The sequence below is a fragment of the Mustelus asterias genome, chromosome 22 (assembly GCF_964213995.1).
Source record: "Mustelus asterias chromosome 22, sMusAst1.hap1.1, whole genome shotgun sequence".
NCBI lineage: Eukaryota > Metazoa > Chordata > Chondrichthyes > Carcharhiniformes > Triakidae > Mustelus > Mustelus asterias.
Window position 1 is genome coordinate 9,006,290 of NC_135822.1, and position 13,003 is coordinate 9,019,292.

Consider the following 13,003-nt stretch of genomic DNA (forward strand, 5'->3'; position numbering starts at 1 on the left):
CCATAACCCTTAATTCCTTTACTGTTCAAAAATGTATCTATCCTTGCCTTAAAAACATTCAATGAGGTAGCCTCAACTGCTTCACTGGGCAGGGAATTCCACAGATTCACAACCCTTTGTGTGAAGGAGTTCCTCCTCAACTCAGTCCTAAATCTGCTTCCCCTTATTTTGAGGCTATGCCCCCGAGTTCCAGTTTCACCTGCCAGTGGAAACAACTTCCCTGCTTCTATCTTATCCAATCCCTTCATAATCTTATATGTTTCTATAAGATCTCCCCTCATTCTTCTGAATTCCAATGAGTATAGCCTCAGTCTACTCAGTCTCTCCTCATAAGCCAACATTCTCGACTCCTGAATCAACCCAGTGAATCTTCTCTGCACCCCCTCCAGTGCCAGTATCCTTTGGGCTCTTAACAATAATTTCCCAGAAGGTCTGTAGGGTCTGTGTAAATACTTGACCGTGGTACCACCACATCTATTGTCTCCCACTCGCGGTGGGGTAGATTGGTGGCTTCTTTTGATAAAGGAAAACCCCTTGTGCATTTTAAACTCTCCCCATTTAATCAGGCACAGAAACTCAATATCTTTTATAGTGGATAGGGTGGCAGAGTGGTTAGCACTGCTGCCTCACAGTGCCAGGGAGATGGGTTCGATTCCGGCCTTGGGTCACTGTCTGTGCGGAGTTTGCACATTCTCCCCGTATCTGCGTGGGTTTCTTCCGACTGCTCCGGTTTCCTTCCCACAGTCAAAAGATGTGCGGGTTAGGTGGATTGGCCATGCTAAATTGCCCCTTGGTGTTCGGGGGATTAGCAGGGTAAATGCATGGGGTTATGGGGATCGGGCGTGGGTGGGATTGTGGTCGGCCCAGACTCGATGGGCCGAATGGCCTCCTTCTGCGTCTATGATTCTATCTGTAACGGCATTCTCTGTTGGCCTCGGGTGGGCAAGGCGGTAAAATTCCGGCAATTAACGTGACCAAAAGAAATCTTACTCGTGCGACCGGATTTGCCCGAGGCGTGTGCTCAGACTTAAAACTACAGGAAATCAAAGGCTTTTTTTCATAAATTGTTAATCTTTTCCAAACTGCCTAAATGCAGTCACACAAATCGTTATTTCTAAACAAGTTTGGGTGTTTTGTCCAATGAGCATGTTTCTCAAGACGCTTCAACATACCCGCTCCTTGCCGGTGATCTCCAGCGCTATCTCCTTTTCCCTCAGTTTCTTCCAGTTGCAGTAGTACTTTTGTAGAGGCGTACCTTCCTCCCTCAGCGCCTTCTCCCATAAATCCTGACACACACACAATAAACAAACAGCCTCATCAAAGCAGATCTACAACCAGGGAGATGGGTTACAAAAGGCTGGCTAACAGTTTAAAAAAAAATTCATTTGTGGGACATGGGCGTCGCTGGCTGGACCAGCATTTATTGCCCATCCCTAGTTGCCATTGGAGGGCAGTTGAGAGTCAACCACGTTGCTGTGGCTCTGGAATCACATGTCGGCCAGACCAGGTAAGGACGGCAGATTTCCTTCTCTGAAGGACATTAGTGAACCAGATGGGTTTTTCCGACAATCGACAATGGTTTCCTGGTCATCAGTTGATTCTTAATTCCAGATTTTTTTTTTAAACTGAATTTAAATTCTACCATCTGCCGTGGTGGGATTCGAATCCGGGTTCCCGGAAGAGATTCTGGATTAATAGTCTAGCGATAATACCACTAGGCCATCACCTCCCCTCGAGGTCCTTGTCATGGATGGGACGGTGGCACAGCGGTTAGCACTGCTGCCTCACAGCGCCAGGGACCTGGGTTCGATTCCCGGCTTGGGTCACTGTCTGTGTGGAATCTGCACGTTCTCCTCCGTGTCTGCACGGGTTTCCTCCGGGTGCTCCGGTTTCCTCTCTCAGTCCAGAGATACGCGGGTTAGGTGGATTGGACAAGCTAAATTGTCCCTTAGTGTCAGGGGGACTAAGAGGGTAAATACGTGGGGTTATGGGGATAGGGCCTGGGTGGGATTGTGGTCGGTGCAGACTCGATGGGCCGAATGGCCTCCTTCTGCACTGTAGGATTCTGTGAAGGTTTTGCGAATTCTAAACTACTGCAATCGAAATAAAGTAATTTAGCAACATCATTAACCACTGGGAAGAAGAAAAGGAAAGAAGCTTTATGGTTCCGAGTTGTTAATATTCACATTTCTCAGAAAAGAATCAAGGTGCGCGTTGCAGGACCTCAGGAGACCACCAAGTACTTTGGACGCTTTGCCACTGTCGGAATGAAGGGATGATTGGCAGCTAATTCTACGCACAGCAAGTTGCCTCAAACAGCAACACGATCAACTAACATCTAATCGGAAAGAGAAACAGAATACGCTGGAAATGCTCAGCTGGTCTGGCAGCATTTGTGGAGAGAGGGACAGAGTTAGTGGTTCAGGTCGATGACCCTTCATCAGAACCAGGGGAAGTTAGAAATGCGGGGAGGTTTTGAACAAGTGAAACAGGGAAGGGGGGGGGGGGGGGGGGGACAAAAAAAAAAAGGTTTTGGAAGGTCTGTGAATAGAGTGGAGAGTAAGGGAGGGAGTAAATGGTGATGAGACATGTGACCAGACGAACGATGTGTCCAGCAGAGGTGAGAATGGCTGGATCCTGAATGGATGATGTTCAAACTCAAAGTAATGGAAGCCAGAAAGGAAGCAGAGAACAAAACAAGCCAGCAAAGAACAAAATGAAGTGCGGGTGAGGGGGGGGGAGGTTTCTGACCTCAGATTGTTGAACTCAATGTTGAGTCCAGGAGTCAGAGGGATGACTAATCGGAAGATGGGGCTTGCATTGAGCTGCCCCAGAACACCGCAGCAGGCAGAGAGGTGAGGGTACGAGGAAGGTGGAGAATTCAAACAACAGGCGACTTAGCTGGCACGGGTGGCGCAGTGGATAAGCACCGCTGCCTCACAGCGCCCAGGACCCGGGTTCAATTCTGGCCCTGGGTGAGTGTCCATGTGGAGTTTGCACATTGTGTGTTGGTTTCCTCTTGGTGCTCCGGTTTCCGCCCACACTCCAGAGATGTGCGGGTTCGGTGGGATTGGCCATGCTAAATTGTCCCTTAGTGTTCTAGAATGAGTAGGCTAGGTGGATTGGCCATGCTAAATGTGAGGAGTTACAGGGATAGGGCAGAGGGGAGAGCCTGGGTGGGATGCTCTTTCAGAGAGTCAGTGCAGGCTCAATGGACCGAATGGCCTCCTTCTGCACTCTAGGCATCCTATGGTTCTATGGACTTGGAAGGTAAGGGCCCCGCTTGCGGACTGAACCGAGGTGTTCTGCAAAGCGGTCACCCAGTCTGCAATTGGTCTCCCCAATGTTGCTTTTGCGATGTTAGTGTACCTTTAGGAAAGGTTTTTTTAAAAACCATGATCTCTGGAGCTCTCACAGCCTCAGTGTTTCTCATTGCTGCTGAGCTGTCTACCAGATGTCCTTTTGTTGCTCCTTGAAGCGGCTTCAATGGCGCCCTCAGGTACTTTCTGGGATTAGCTTTTCTGACACTGCATTGGGAGGAGGAAGACTGGTTGGTAGGAGCTTTTTCATTTTCAGTTCTGAGCTGCAGGTTTGAGTTTTTAGAAGGGACATCAAGCTGAAAAGAAGTCTCTCTCTCTCCCTGGTTTTGGAAATTCTGCGGGTTAGCTGAAAGCCTTCCTGGAGTAGAAAGTCTGCTGTGGGTGGCTTGACCAGAGTCTACCCGGGGTTCTGGGAGGCTGTTCTGACGTCAAACTGTTCTGGGTGTGTCAAGAGGACGACTAGAACTTACAAGACTGAGTTTTCAATTCGCCAACCAAAGGATTCAATTTCAGTATCACGTGAGCATTAGTCTTTGCTGTGTTGAACTTGTTTAAATGGTTTTGTCTCTGGAAGGTTTTGGTTTGATTGGAACATTTTAAATATTTGTTAAAGGTTATACATTATCGTGGTTGTTTTGTTGTTGATTGTAATTGATAAACGTTTTTACTAATTTTATTTCTATACATGTTAACTATATTCTTAATTCAACTTTGTTTGATAAAAGCTCCCTAGTGGGTCATTTGAATCATACCTGAAGTGAAACATCTCATGCTTATCCTAGCCAAATTCAAGATGCAAAACTTATGATCCAAGCAGACTTCATAAAACACTTTGGAGTTTCTGAGCTGAACCATAACACTTTTGTCCTATTGAACCAACTCCGGTGGTGCTGGATCAACGACAAATGCTGGTTAGGTCGGCATTTCCTTTAATAGAACCATGAGACTTAACAAAAAAACGGTAAATCAGGAAGGCAGCAAAGCCTGAGTTTAACATCTCAGTTGAAGGACAGCATTTCAGACAGTGCTGCACCCCCTCAGTGCGGCACTGAAATGGCCGCCTCAATGGTGCACTCCAGCCTCTGGAGAGGCCTTGGACACACAAGCAACATCTATAAACAAATACTTTAAATTTTCAACCACCTGGCTGTCAATTTGAGGTCAAATAAGTATCAAGCAGCCAATCAGTGTTGGTGCACACCTGACCTGCCTAAATGGGGTTGCCAATGGAGATTCATTTAATCAATATTTCAGACAACACTTAACTCTTGCTCAACTTAATTCACATGGGAATAAAAGTATTTCGCGCACAAGCATCTTACGTTTCCAGATACGTGCTTGCAAATCAGTAGAGTCTTAAATCAATTATGCAAGAACCATAAAATGAAGCTGACAATAACTTCAGGGCAGTGCCGCATCTCGTTCACTGTCCATTCTTTAAGATTTCAATTCATATACCTCAAAACTTGATGTTTATAGCAATAAAACTGCTCAATTCTACTTCATTCCAAAGTAATGTCTACATCAATGGGGACAAAGTGGAAATGGTCGAAAGCTTCAAACTTTTAGGTGTCCAGATCACCAACAACCTGTCCTGGTCCCCCCATGCCGGCGCTCTCGTTAAGAAAGTCCACCAATACGTCTACTTTCTCTGGAGGCTAAGGAAATTTGGTATGTCTGCTACGACTCTCATCAACTTTTACAGGTGCACCATAGAAAACATTCTTTCTGGTTGTATCACAGCTTGGTATGGGCTCCTGCTCTGCCCAAGACTGCAAGAAACTACAAAGGGTCGTGAACGAAGCCTAGTCCATCACTCAAACCAGCCTCCCATCCATTGACTCTGTCTACACTTTCTACTTGCCAGCATAATCAAGGATCAAACGCATCCCGGACATTCTCTCTTCCACCTTCTTCCGTCGGGAAAAAGATACAAATGTCTGAGGCCACGTACCAACTGACTCAAGAACAGCTTCTTCCCTGCTGCCATCAAACTTTTGAATGGACCTGCCTCGCATTAAGTTGATCTTTCTCTACACCCTAGCTATGACTGTAACACTACATTCTGCACCCTCTCCTTTCCTTCTCTATGAAGGGTATAGCACGCAAGAAACAATACTTTTCATTGTATATTAATACGTGTGACAATAATAAATCAAATCAAAGTATTCATTCCCTCAAAATGTTTGTTGATAAAAATAATTCTAAACACGCTTACTTGACCTCTCCGATTCCTATTCTCACCTCACATGTAGCATCAGCCTTGGCTCAGTGGTCAGCACTTAAGAGTCAGAAGGTTGTGTGTTCAAGTCTCACTCCAGAAACCTGAGCACACGAATCAAAAAGCAGACACACTCTGGCGCAGTACTGAGGGAGTGCAGCGCTGTTGGAGGTGCTATCTTCCGGGTGGAACAGCGTCCATCAGGTGGATGTAAAAGATCCTACAGCACTATTCTGAGGAGGAGCATGGGAGTTATTCCCTGTGTCCTGACGGATATGTATCCTTCAAAAAAAAAGCATATTATCTGGGCACTATCACATTGCTGTGCAGAAAACTGTCTGTTCCTTCGCTGGCTACAACAGCGATGTAGTTCCAAGCCAGTGTGGGCCCGTGACTCAGAGGAGAACTTGCAGGCGGTGACATTGCGTTTACTGACCTTGCCCTTCTAAGTATTCAAGGTCACAGATTTGGGAGGTTTTGTTGAAGGAGCTTTGGCGAGTTGATGCAGTGCATCTTATACGTGGTACACACTGCTGCCACTGTGCATTGATGATAAAGAGATTAGTGAATGTTTAAGTGGGAGGATGGGGTGCCGATCAAGCAAGCTGCTTTGTCCTGGACGGTTTCAAGCTTCCTGAGCATCATTGGAGCTGGATTCATCCAGGCGAGTGGGGAGTATTCCATCACACTCCTGACTTGTGCCTTGTGGATGGTGGACAGGCTTTGGGGAGTCAGGAGGTGAGTTACTCACTACAGCCTCTGACCTGCTCTTGTAGCCACAGTATTTATATGGCTGGGTCCAGTTCAGTTTCTGGTCAGTGGTAACCCCCAGGATGTTGATAGGGAAGGATTCAGCGATGGTAACATTCCTAACATGGGATAGTGACTGTGGATGGAGAAAGAACGGCTAAAATAATGATTTAACAACAATAGTGGCTTCATAAAGGCTATTCTGGCTGAAAGTGAAGCATGCTGGGAATTTTGGTCAACTTATAGATTAAAACCAGATCCAGGTGGTAAAGAGGCTCTGGTCTGGGAACTGCTAGCTGAAGCTTCCAGTGTTGGTCAGATCAGGGAAGTTGTTTACATTAACTGAGACGTCGTGGCTCCGATTTATGGCTGCAATGTGTGGTACATGCCAAACGAACTAAGCATCATGGCTTCGTTCAGAAGTAGTTTCACAGGATGTTCGAGTCATGTGATCGGTTTCTGGTGACACATTTGGCTGGATGACAGAGAATCTTCCGGATACAAGTGGAGAATTGTGGATGAAAGACATGTGTCCTTTGTTTGGCAGTGATAACTCCAAGAGAACAACCATCGCAACAAAGCTTGTACCCTGAAGGGTGCTTCAGAGAAGAAGAAGATAGATTCTACATCGAGGATATTTCTTGGCCAAGTTTTTCCTAAACTCGGTAGTATCTATTTTCAGTTAAATAGTTAAAGTTGATGTTCAGTTAGCGTTAAAGTGCAGTTTAAGAGTTAAAGCTCAGTTGAAAGTTGATGTTCATTTAGTGTTAAAGTTCAGGAAAGAGTTAATGAGTTGCAACTGTTTATGTTTGAGTTGATATCAGAAGTGTTAAATAAAGAAATAATTGAATTACTGTCCTTGTTTGTCTATTTAAATTGAAATGCTTGGAAGGTGTTTAAATTAAATCTGTGTAACAATGACAAAACAGTATCTTGGAAAATCTTTCAAGAGCAAACTAAATAAAAAATGTAAAGATAAAGTTTAAACGATTGAGAGAAAGGCAGGTCAATGGAACTGGGTAGCTGGATCTTTCAGAGAGCTGGCAATCGGACAATGGGCCGAATGGTCATTTGTGCTGTAACATTGGCAGTGGAATGAAAGCCAAGGAATGACTTGTCTGAATCTGTGGCTCCAGGAGAATTGAATGCATCACTTGTCGGAGTTCACATCGTATTCTGAGAGTTAATTTCAATAGGGCGTCACAGTGGTCAGCACTGTCGCCTCACAGCACCAGGCAACCGGGTTCAATTCCAACCTCGGGTCACTGTCTGTGTGGAGTTTGCACATTCTCCCCGTGTCTGCGTGGGTTTTCTCTGGGTGCTCCCACAGTCCAAAGATGTGCGGGTTGGTTAGATTGGCCAGGCTAAATGAGTGTCAGGGGGACTAGCTAGGGTAAATGCATGGGGTTATGGCTATAGAGCCTGGGTGGGATTGTGGTTGGTGCAGACTCGATGGGCCGAATGGCCTCCTTCTGCTCTGTAGGATTCTATGATTCCAATATACAGACACCTCTCTCTGCAAAATAAAAGTACTGTCCTTGTGCTGCAGTGCGGAATGTGCAGAGGGTAGGGTTGCGAATTCTGCTTGGACATGGGTCAAGGCGATGTGAACTCATGACCTCCTGACCCCCAACTGGCATGTCCATTGAGCAGCGCACGGCACCCTCTTCCCCTGACCAACTGCAGCATCTGGCACTCCTGGTTCACAAATTCAACTTGTTGCCAACAGGACAGTGAGGAAGCTGCTTTAAAAATGTTCCCTCCCGCTCACCCCACGGTCAAAGTGTGGCGGGTGGAACGTCTACAGAGGACATGAAGCGATTGGACAGACTTACCACAGCCTCCTTATCCACCACGTTGAAGTTGGCCGCCTGCCTCCGGCTGGCCAAGTAGGTGGAGTTTTCCTGCAGTTTCTCCAGTAGTTGCCGGACCGGTTTGCAGTAATTGGCCACTTTACACTCCTTGAGGAAGGCTTTCAGCTGCAAGACAAAAGGAGCCACACGTCGGACCAGGCAGCCAGTGTTTGACCAACCCAATTTATCCCCAATCACAACCGCAGAACGCAGACCCTCAGGCCCCACCCCCCACCAAAAAATCCCTGCCAAACTCTGCCCACGTCACCATTCCAAACCCACCAGCCTTCCGCCCTCAATACCCTCGTCAGTCTCTATCACCCTCCAACAATGACGCCATATGATGTGGCCTGACCAAAACAGCATGGCGCGATCTTACCGAACGTTCGTACCAAGCTCCTGCTGCAGTGCTGTCGGAGATTGTGGCGCCCCGCCCCCCCCCACTGCCCGCCCCCCCCCACCCCCCGCCCCCCCCACCCCCCCGCCCGCCCCCCCCAACCCCCCCGCCCGCACCCCCCACGTCTGAAAGACGTGCTGGTTAGGGTGGTTAGGGTGCATTGGCCGCGCTAAATTCTCCCTCAGTGTACCCGAACACGCGCCGGAGTGTGGCGACTAGGGGATTTTCACAGTAACTTCACTGCAGTGTTAATGTAAGCCTACATGTGAATAAATAATAAATAAACTTTAAAATTAATGGTTAGCATTTGCTCTGGTACACAATTTAGGAAGTGGTGAAAATATTTCAAAGTATAGTGCGGGGGAGGGGGAATGGCTTGGCAAACATCGAGGGGGAAACAGCCAAGTGTTGATCAGACATGATGAAACAAAGCTCAAACAGGAAGAGTGTGACGTTAGTGATTTAATTTGATTTATTGTCACGTGTTCGTATACAGTGAAAAGTATTGTTTCTTGCACGCTATACAGACAGAACATGAGGAAACAAGAAAGTGCACAGAATGTAGTGTTACAGTCACAGCTAGGGTGTAGAGAAAGATCAACTTAATGCGAGGTAGGCCCATTCAAAAGTCTGAAGGCAGCAGGGAAGAAGTTGTTCTTGAGTCGGTTGGTACGTGACCTCAGATTTTTATATTTTTTTCCCGAAGGAAGAAGGTGGAAGAGAGAATGTCCGGGGTGCGTGGGGTCCTTATTAATTATGCTGGCTGCTTTGCCGAAGCAGCGGGAAGTGTAGACAGAGTCAATGGATGGGAGGCTGGTTTGCGTGATGGATTGGGCTACATTCACGACCTTTTGTGGCTTCTTGCGGTCTTGGGCAGAGCAGGAGCCATACCAAGCTGTGATACAACCAGAAAGAATGCTTTCTATGGTGCATCTGTAAAAGGTGATAGGAGTCATGGTTGAGATGCCAAATTTCCTTAGTATCCCTTTAAGAGATTTTTAAAAAAAATCATGATCTCTGCTGCTCAGGGCTTTAGGTAATGTCATTGGTAAGAGGAGAAAGAGAAAAAACAAGTGTGCCGGTCATGGGTTGTTTTTCGTTTCGTTTTGGCTGCAGCATTAGAAGCATAGCTGAAAGAAGTCTCTCTCTCCGTATTTACTTTGAACGTTTTACCAGTTAGCTCAAAGCATAGCTTATTGCCGTCCTGCAGTACAGAATCTGTGCTTTGGTGTTTTGAAGGCTACATGCTGCTCTGAGTTTTCGAGATCATTTGAAATCAGCATTCAACCCAGGGAGCTGGATTCCTGTATTAAGTTAGCCTAGGCCGTGATAAATCTGTTAGAATCCATAGAATCCCTACACTGCAGAAGGTGGCCATTCGGCCCATCAAGTCTGCACCAACCACAATCCCACCTAGTCCCATAACTCCACATATTTACTCTGCTAATCCCCCTGACACTAGGTTCAATTCAGCATGGCCAATCAACCTAAGCCACCTTTGGACTGTGGGAGGAAATCGGAGCACCCGGAGGAAACCCACGCAGACACGGGGAGAATGTGCAAACTCCACACAGACCCTGTTTGAAGGGTTTTATTTACTGGATTTCGATTTTAATTGGAACACATTAGAAATGTTAATTAAGGGTTATACATTGTAGTGGTTATTTTGTTTCTTGTTTGCAATTGATAACGTTCTTGCTAATTTTCTTATTATCCATGTGAACTATATTCTTAATTCAACTTTGTTTGATAAAAGCTCCCTAGTGGGTCATTTGAATCATACCCGAAGTGAAAGATCTCATGCTTATCCTAGCCAAATTCAAGATGCAAAACTTATGATTCAGGTGGGCTCCATAAAACACTTGGGAGTTTCTGACCTGAACCATAACAACAGCTACTGCTCTACTGGCTCCGTGTGTTAAGGACCTGGTGAAGATCACACAATGCAAGCTGTCGGAGAACTCAAACACAGACGCAATGTTTCTTTTCACTTCTATGAAATTGTTTCCAGCTGGCTGGCACCGCGCTATCATTTTCCTGTTATCCTTTTTGCATTCTCCGTCCAAAAATGCCTTTGGAGTGTGTAGCTAATTTTATATTCCTGGCAGCCTTGCTGGAGCGAACGATTATCTCAAGCGAGTGCCTGATCCGCCTTCTCCTCCAAACTGCAATGGAACTGTGGAGGGTCTCGGTGCCACCTCGGAACCCAGAGATATCACCTTCTTCTCCTTTTCCAGTCACCCCTGTGTACGGTGTTGTGCCTTGCCCCGCTCCCACTGAATTGTACAAGTGCCATAAACCTCAAACCATGCGGTCGTGCGTCCATTTCCAGGGGACAATCTCTCTTCCAACATAAATGTTGTGGCGGGTTCCGTGCGACCAACCTTGGGGGGGGTTGGCGGCGGCGGCGGGGGAAGAGGAGCTACCTCTAGAAGAGGTACTAGACCTCATGTGTTGGTGAGAGGGCTGATGACGGGGTATCCAACGTTGCATCCAGCACCCAGTCCTGAAGTTGCTAGTCTGAGGAAAGTTTAACTCCAAGCGGTGAAATGCTGCAGTTTAATTTTTTCAAGGTGGAAAGTGCCACGTTATCGAAGCTTGGAGGATTTCGACAAAAAAAAAATCTGCCATTATGCAAATAGGACACATGAGCATTGCACAGTTCCTAGAATCATAGAAGCCCTACGGTGCAGAAGGAGGCCATTCGGCCCATCGAGTCTGCACTGACCACAATCCCACCCAGGCCCTATATCCGTAACCCCATGTATTTACCCTGCTAATGCCCCTGACATGAAGAGGCAAGTTAGCACAGCCAATCAAGCTAACCTGCACATCTTTGGACTGACTGGCACTGATTGGATTTAATTTATTAATGTCACGTGCATTGGGATACAGTGAAAAGTATTGTTTCTTGCGCACTACACAGACAAAGCATACCATTCATAGAGTACATAAAGGAGAAGGAAAGCAGATGGCGCAGAGTGTAGTTGTTACCGTCACAGCTAGGGTATAGAGAAAGATCAGCTTAATGCGAGGTAGGTCCATTCAAAAGTCTGATGGCAGCAGGGAAGAAGCTGTTCTTGAGTCGGTTGGTACGTGACCTCAGACTTTTGTATCTTTTTCCCGACGGAAGAAGGTGGAAGAGAGAATGTCCGGGGTGCGTGGGGTCCTTAATTATGCCGGCTGCTTTGTCGAGGCAGCGGGAAGTGTAGACGGAGTCAATGGATGACGTATTTAGCCCCGCTAATCCCCTGACACTAAGGGGTCAACCTAACCCGCAGTTAATGCAGTAAATTACATGCAGCGGCAGTGAGGTACAGGCAGAAAGCTTGAGTCGCTTCTGCATGCTTAAAACATGCATTTACCCGAGTGTGGAATTCTACACTTCAATTTAAAGAACAAATACCATCGGGGGAGACGATGGCCTAGTGGTATTATCGCTGGACTATTCATCCAGAAACTCAGCTAATGTTCTGGGGACCCGGGTTCGAATCCCGCCACGGCAGATGGTGGAATCTGAATTCAATAAAAAAAATCTGGAATTAAGAAGCTACTGATTGGGCGGCACGGTGGCACAGTGGTTAGCACTGCTGCTTCACAGCACCAGCGTCCCGGGTTCAATTCCCGGCTTGGGTCACCGTCTGTGTGGAGTCTGCACATTCTCCCCTCGTGTCTGCGTGGGTTTCCTCCCACACACCAAAGATGTGCAAGCTAGGTGGATTGGCCATGCTAAATTGCCCGTAGTGTCCTGGAATGTGTAGGTTAGAGGGATTAGTGGGGTAAATGTGTGGGGTTGTGGGGATAGGGCCTGGAGTGGGATTGTTGTTGGTGCACTCGATGGGCCGAATGGCCTCCTTCTGCACTGTAGGGTTTCTATCATCTAAGATGACCATTGTCGATCGTCGGAAAAACCTATCTGGTTCATTAATGTCCTTTCGTAAAATAAAGTTTATTTATGGGTCACAAGTAAGGCTTACATTAACACTGCAATGAAGTTACTGTGAAATTCCCCTACGCTTCAGCGCCTGTTCAGGTCAATGCACCTAACCAGGAAGGAAATCTGCCGTCCTTACCTGGTCTGGCCTACATGTGACGCCATAACCACAGCAATGTGGTTGACTCTCAACTGTCCTCGGGAAACTAGGGATGGGCAATAAATGCTGGCCAGCCAGCGACGCCCGTGTCCCATGAATGAATACAAAAAAAATGCAACAGAATACACACAACACTCACACCATCAGCATTAGTTACTACAAACCTGAATAGCAAGAGGCAACACCAGTTCTGGAAAAGCTATGGTGTGTGCTTGTGTGTGAAAATACTCCAGAGTCAGGTCATACAGCTGTTCGATCAAACCGTCCTGCAAGGCAAAACCACAATTCCAAAAATAAAAGATCGTCCGTAAATGTGCTCAGATACAAAATTGGAAATTACAGATAATAACCGATCCAATAACACACTT

At 46.7% G+C, this 13,003-nt stretch overlaps 1 protein-coding gene across 1 annotated transcript in view; it reads right to left on the reverse strand.

The window, feature by feature from the left end:
• noc2l (NOC2-like nucleolar associated transcriptional repressor) overlaps positions 1–13,003 on the reverse strand; it is a 170,326-nt gene that overhangs the window by 45,064 nt on the left and 112,259 nt on the right. The window contains 3 exon segments of the mRNA XM_078238736.1: positions 1,173–1,286; positions 8,127–8,270; positions 12,800–12,901. Of these exon segments, the coding sequence (XP_078094862.1) occupies positions 1,173–1,286; positions 8,127–8,270; positions 12,800–12,901 (360 nt within the window).